This window comes from Herpailurus yagouaroundi, unplaced genomic scaffold (genome assembly GCF_014898765.1).
Source record: "Herpailurus yagouaroundi ecotype Mexico unplaced genomic scaffold, PumYag 67793, whole genome shotgun sequence".
In the NCBI taxonomy this organism is placed as follows: Eukaryota; Metazoa; Chordata; class Mammalia; order Carnivora; family Felidae; genus Herpailurus; species Herpailurus yagouaroundi.
The window spans coordinates 2,520,152-2,527,474 of record NW_024420586.1 but is presented as its reverse complement, the minus strand read 5'-3'; the positions used below and the strand labels follow the sequence as shown (position 1 = coordinate 2,527,474).

General features: G+C 37.8%; 1 protein-coding gene across 1 annotated transcript in view; it reads right to left on the bottom strand.

The window, feature by feature from the left end:
- Positions 1-442: 442 nt before the first annotated feature.
- Positions 443-7,323, bottom strand: part of CUNHXorf58 (chromosome unknown CXorf58 homolog) — a 25,151-nt gene continuing 18,270 nt past the window's right edge. Inside the window, 1 exon segment of the mRNA XM_040468811.1 lies at positions 443-3,529. Coding sequence (XP_040324745.1) covers positions 3,296-3,529 — 234 coding nt within the window. The 3' untranslated portion in view covers positions 443-3,295.

The window sequence follows — 7,323 nt, the reverse complement described above, 5'->3', positions numbered from 1 at the left end:
GTATACAGCTAGTTCGAGGGCATCTACTAGAAATAATTTATTCAGATTAAAATTTTGTCAGTAAAAAATATTTGTACTTCTAGTAATACAAAAAGGGCTTAAGAATCAGTCACACATTTATTTGGTTAAGAGAGCATCCTGAGGGCTTGTGGACATTTCATTGTCCTTTAATACTCATATTAGCAAGACAAGCACATTGTTAAATGATTTGGGTTTCTATCAGTTAGCTGTGCATTAATATGATGGAGAACTATTAATACATAAGCCTTGACACCAGGCAAATAATTCCTTTTCTTCTTTTTTCAATTCCTCATCTGACATGGGTTCAACCCTCATGATGTCAGAAGATGGGGAGGAGAAGATGACTGTCTTTTTTTGCTTTTTACGTGATGTATCTGTCTGTGGTTCCTAGGTAGAATTATAAATAAAAGATGGAAAAAAACTGGTTTTTACTACTTTGTTTTCATAGTGACTGTTTATACTTAGCCTCCTCGTAAAAAACTTAGAGCAGATTCTTTAAGAATTACAAAGTAACACATCAATACGCACTGGTTGTCAATATTCCTACAATGTAGGAATATACTGAGGGCGACTTTACACATACCGCTTTTGTAAGTTTAGATAGAAATGGATTTTGTTTTGACAAAAATCACCATTAGCATCATGCTGAATTGACAGCGTCAACGTACAGAGACGACAGTTTTTCATTGCTGCTGTTGTTGTTCACCACCTCATACTGATGCGGAGCCCAAACAGCCAATATTTATCAGGTTAGCTCTATTGTTGAAGAATTTTTAAAACATGGGGCACCAAGAGGAACATAGCTTTAGACTATCTAAGTAGATACCAAAGGCATTTCAACCTTCACCTTGGAGATAAGGAAAATTCTACTTATAGAAGTAGAATTACTTACAGTTTGAATAGTGTACAAAACAATGAATTCAGTACAAGTTCAACTTACAGTCCCCACAGACGCATTTTTTTCTTTAGCCATCTTGTAAGCTTTTTTCATTTTTTCAAGTTTCATTTGAGCTTGCTTAGATCGACGACCCAGATGTTGAATTTGACTCTGCTGTTGGTAGGGCCCATACAAAGGTTGGCTAGCTGGAAAGGATGAAGGGCATCTAGAAAAGATTTGTATTATAGACAGAAAAAAATGCACAAAATAACATTTAAATGTACAGCAAGTTCCCTATTTTTTTAAAGCATCTTCCAGCAAATGTATCATAGACCTCAGTTTTTGGAGCAGTACTGCATGTAATTTTTTAGGCCAAAGTTATCATTTCTGCTTAAATTCCACAGCACAGTTCCTTATCTGTCACCTGTGAAGGTGTATATATGAGGACGTGGACCACAATGACGGTGAAAATGATAAAACATGGTATCAATCTAAAATCCGTTTTCCTGGAAAATACCATGTAGTAGCCACTTGAATCTTTTTTAACATACCATATACTAACACCAAAAAATGGGTAAATTTCATAATGGCCGAAAACAAGCTGTTTTTATCAGTGCTGGGATCAGATACAGGTGGTGCCACGCCCTAAGCCTTACCACTGCAAAGCACATAGGCCCAGCTTCCAAATGACAGCATTGGCCTCACTCAGCCCGAGGGCTTGCTTGTGAAAACAGGAGCCCATGTGTGGAGGAAGTGCCCGAGAATTACTACCTCACCTCCTAAGCAGTCCTTAGCCAATGACTACTGCACATTGGCGTATACATATCCCAGCTCCCTTGCCCCCGCAGGATAAGTTGAGTCACGTGTTCTACAATGGCTTGGACATTCCCGGGAGGGATTAAACTCCACTTACCCGCAGAGATAACCTGTTTGCTGACACACACTGTTTCGGCAGCCTGCCCCTCCCTGTTTCCCTTCCATGGATGGTTCTGGGGATCACCTCCCAGATAACTACTCATACTCAAATCTTTGATCTCCCAGGAGATCCCAAACTAATACTGCATTCATAGAAACCTGTAAGAAAATACTTTTACCTCTTTAATTGATTTAGAATTTGGCTACTTAATTTGGCTCTTCCAGTGACTCATCTTAGACAATCAATGGCAAGGGTTCAAATAGCAAGGAGCCGACGGTTATACATGGTGGCAGAGAAAATTACATCATTTATTTGGCCTTGGTGGTAATAGGGTTAAGTTCTATATTTAGTGCTTATATGGATGAGTTAGAGAAAGTCTATTTCATGATGACAGACTGCCCCCTACACCAGGCCATCTGTCTGGCAAATGTATACCCTTGATCATAAAATATACGGGCTAAATTATATTATTGGGGCAGCACCACTCATCTCTAGCCCTGAAAAAATCCAGCGCATTTGCCTGATGCTGGGTCACCAGTGTCTTCTTCATGTACTAACCGAGTATTTTTTTCCTTTCAAGTATGACTCTGTGGAAATTGACTACCAATACATCCTCTTCAATCTGATTACTTCTTTCTTTTTCTCAAGAAAGAAAGCTCTTCACTTGTAAATAAGATGGGCTAGGTGAAACTTGTAATGGAAAAAAAAAAGGAATATAATGAGAGCAGTCGTATTCTGTCCATACTGTTTCAGATCATAATACAGTCTATTTTGCTACAACATGAGTTTCTATAATGTGAATTGGCTCACATGTTATTGCTAAAGAACGGAATAATGTCACTGTAATTTATATGCAATTTGTCCTCAGCAAGGAGAGCCGGGATAGCAAGAGGAGAATTAGAACCTTCGGCAGAAAAGGAAAGAAGGTCCTCAGCCCTGTGTGCCACAGGCAACGGGAGCCCTTTTGGCTGTATTTATGAAAACGAGAATTAGCACCTGCATCTAGGGCTCTCTCCCCAGAGTGGCACCCCTCAGCCCACGATCCACCCTTACGGTGCTCCACCATACTCCCCACCTTGAGGGGGTTTTGGTTATTGGCAGGTTGCCCAGCCTCTCGTGTCCACTTACAAGGCAACCACACTAGCCCAGGGCCACACTTCCATCTGCGCTAGCACCGTGCCCACTACCTGCTCTCATTAAAGAGATGCCAGAATTTCCACTCGATTGTTCTACATGTTTTATATTTTCTGTGCTGGCCTCCAGCCATCCTGAGCTGCCTGTCTGCTGGTGCAAGTTATCTCCCCAGGTTCCAATTGTCCTTTTTGTTAGTGTTCTGTTTACAAAGATGCAGAAGTTTAGAGCAATCTGCCCCAACCCTGTTTTTCCCATATGCCCTATTATTATCTTTCATGAGCTATTTGGCAGAAAGTGAACATTTTCAGAAATGCCCCTAGTATCGCAACCCAGGTAAAATGTCACTTTTACCTAACTTCAGAAACAATCCGTAGCTGGTGCTTACGCATCTCTTCCGTTTGTGGCTTCTGTAACAGATACTTCATTTCTGTTTGTAGACAGTGTGAGATTATTCCAGACTCTGCATAATGAACTATGTCATATATTATCATCGTCCTGGGGATGTTTTTGAGGTTTAATTTTCGCCAGTAGTTATTTCTGCCACCATAGGATGCAGGAGTCTCATCCAGAAGACTGGAGTACTATATGGAAACAACAGGTAAGAATGATTGGTTGTGGGTACTCTAGAATGTTTTTAGACACATTTCTCAAGGTTCACGTGTCCAATGTCACTTCATCAAAAAGCATTCCCTGATCCCATCTCTGAACTTTATCAGCAACATTCTTCTATGGCTTCTTACCGACTACTTGATGTTTTAGTTATCTGTGTACTTAGCTCCCCACCGGAAGTGTGCAGGGTCCTTGTCACGCAGTATCATGTACACAGTACCACACTCACTAAGTCTTTATTTAATGCATAAACATTTTAATGGCAAATATATGATCTGCATACCTGGTGGTACTTGTTCCTAACATGCTTAGGTTGAGAGGACATTTGCATAAGCCTTTTCAGAAATAATGAGTTCATCTCTGGTACTAAGGGTCGAATTTCACTATTTTCATTTATAGTATTTGTAGAAATCCCACTGCTATTTATTTTTTGAATTTAAAATACCAAATTAGGAAGGTTAAAATTCAAATATGTATAATCAATTCAACCTTATAAAATGTTCATTTAAGAAATAAAATAGGGGAGATGCTCTAGCCACTGCCCTTACCACGGCAGCCATGATCTCCCTAACGGACACCCAGAACGCTGGAATGGGATTAACAAGATTTGGAGTGTTTTTCCTGTTCTTTGGAATGATCCTTTTTTTTAATGTTTATTTATTTTTGAGAGAGACAGAGACAGAATGCGAGTGGGCTAGGGGCAGAGAGAGAGGGAGACACAGAAGCAGAAGCAGGCTCCAGGCTCTGAGCTGTCAGCACGGAGCCTGACGCGGGGCTTGAACTCATAGACCTTGAGATCATGACCTGAGCCGAAGTCAGACGCCCAACCGACTGAGCCACCCAGGCGCCCCATGATTCTCTTTTTTGACAAAGCACTACTGGCTATTGGAAATGGGCTTCTTTCCTGTGGTCACTGGCTTTATTAGAAGAGTGCCAGTCCTTGGATCCCTTTTGAATTTATCTGGAATTAGATCATTTGTAGATAAAGTTGGTAGCAACAATATGGTATAACAACAAGTGAACTGAAGACTCATTTAAAATATTGTATTATTTATAAATCCTTTGAGGAATATCCAGCACAAAATGAAATGACATGAAATAGCTTGTAATGTTCTTTACAGAAGTTTAAAACGTACAGTCTACAAAGTACCAATAGCAGTTAACAAAGAAGAACTGAGAACAGGCTTCTAATCAAGTGATCTGAGAAGTCAGCAAGCAAACTAAAGGAGATGAAATCTATGTTACAATACTTATTGAAACTCTTGAAGGCGATTTTTATTGTTTATCCACAATGTGTGAAACACAGCCGTCCTTGGAGAACTGCAGTGCCTGTTTCTTTCCTTTTTATTTTGAGGGTGCAGGAACACGCATAGGCATTTGTTTTTTAGAAATATCCACTGGAATGGCAAAAATATTTCTAGTTGCACTGTGTCTCTGAAAGTGATGCATGAGTTAGCTTGGATTATGTCATTTTAATGTATTAAACCCAAGAAAAACCTAGTTTTGATGGACGAATCACCTTTTTTTAATATATAAATGTATGGCTAAAATAAAACATTGGTGGTTCTTCTGATTCCTAATATTTTAAAGCCAGATGAAAATCTGAACTAGATATTCACTGTTGGAATACACAAAGGTCATTTATTCTTCATAAATGAACACTCAGAACTACTCATGTGTCTTGAGAGTCTGACCTGATTATCTGTATCCTACATTATATGTAAGCATCTAACAAAAAGAGTTCTTGACCATGAAGTAGTCTGTTACATTGAATAGTCTTTTATTTAAGATACTAAATGATGCAAACCTAATGGATTTTTCCATGTCATGGTGTTTTCCTTTCTTTCTTTCTTTCTTTCTTTCTTTCTTTCTTTCTTTCTTTCCTTCTTTCTTTCTTTCTCTTTTTTTAATTTTAGCAGTGGTTTTACTATTTTGCTTTTCATAAATCAAATAACTATTGGTAATGTTTACTTTAAGATGTAATATGTTAAAAGGTTAAACTTATAGGTATTTGTTAAGGGCTTTTCATGTAAGGCCGAGTTTTCTTTTATTTTTAGCCTTTTCATAACATAAAAATCAATACACATGATGAATGCTTCATAAGATACTTTGTCTTGAGTTCATGGAGAAAATATCTGAATTCACATGCTAAAGTTAGTTTACAGTAATTAAATGGGCTATAGTTTCTTAAAAACATGACACTAAAAAAATGTGTTGTTTTTTCTACTATTGATGCTTGACTGGCAGTAAGAAACAATAGTTGTTTCTTAGTAGTTTTCCAAGCTGGCAACTTTTCTTTTTTTTTTTTTTTTAATTTTTTTTTTTTAACGTTTATTTATTTTTGGGGGACAGAGAGAGACAGAGCATGAACGGGGGAGGGGCAGAGAGAGAGGGAGACACAGAATCAGAAACAGGCTCCAGGCTCTGAGCCATCAGCCCAGAGCCCGACGCGGGGCTCGAACTCACGGACCGCGAGATCGTGACCTGGCTGAAGTCGGACGCTTAACCGACTGCGCCACCCAGGCGCCCCAAAGCTGGCAACTTTTCTGGTAGATGTAAGAACACATTTCAACAGCCATAGTACTATTTGTTTTACCACTAATGACTGCACTATTTACCTTTTTTTTAAACAGTTGCAAAGCTTTTTAATGCGCAAAATTATAATTTAAATCTGTGATTTTTATTTACAAACATGTCTACAAAATATATCATAGATTGCATTATTTTTGTATGCACAATGCACAAAGAACTCCCATTTCTGCTTGTCAAAAGAAGGAAAGACTTGGTCCACAGTTTAATAGTTCAGTCTTGTGGATTACTGTCTTTTGGTACTGGCATTTGACTTATGACATAATCAGTGAAACTAGATGATATTGACAAAATGAGACTCCTACCTCAATAGTTCATGGAATAATAAAAGACCTAGTGTTGTGTCTAATGTTCTTCAAAAAAGTAATATCCTCATTTGGAGAGTGTCAGATATATACATATTTTGGGGATCGACTTATACAAGTTGCCCTGTAGGACTCTTCTACATATTTTTGACTGATCCATATTATTTTCAGTGGCTAGATAATTCTACCTTTTTAGAACAAGAACAGTATCTGTTAATGTAATGAACATTTGTATTATTTAGCTCCTCTGTAGACATGTATTTCTACCAAAATGTTCTTTGCACCGTAACAGATAACTTTTTCAAAATCTTATTTCATAAGCATTATTAGAAGTTGTGTAAAGGATTTGATAATTTCCCAGTCTTTAGTAAGACTGAGGGGCTGGAGCAGTTTTCAGTTTTCAAAGAGCCAACAGTTAATCTCAAATTTGAGTTTGGGACTGCTTGGCAGCACTATTTCTTATTCAGAACCACTGATGAGGCTCTATTTTTAAACATATTAGTCTTCTGACAGAAATCACTGTACACTGTATTGTTTCTTCCTTTCCAAAATGAGCCTTCTTTGTGACAAAAATGTACTTTGATTATTGCTATACAGATGGAGGAAAAGGTCTAATACTACCTAGCCTTAAGTGTATCTGGCACTGTTCAAATGTATTTTCTGTAACACAAACATTCTTCCAATGTTTTTCTTTTCCCCTTATAAATTGTAATTCCTGGAATACTGCTGCTTTAAAAAGTCTCAGAGTCATTTTATATGATCTAACAATGGAATATTATAAATACACTAGTCTTACCTCTCAATAAAAAGGTACTTTTCTGTGGAAAAGAAAGAAAGAAAGAAAGAAAGAAAGAAAGAAAGAAAGAAAGAAA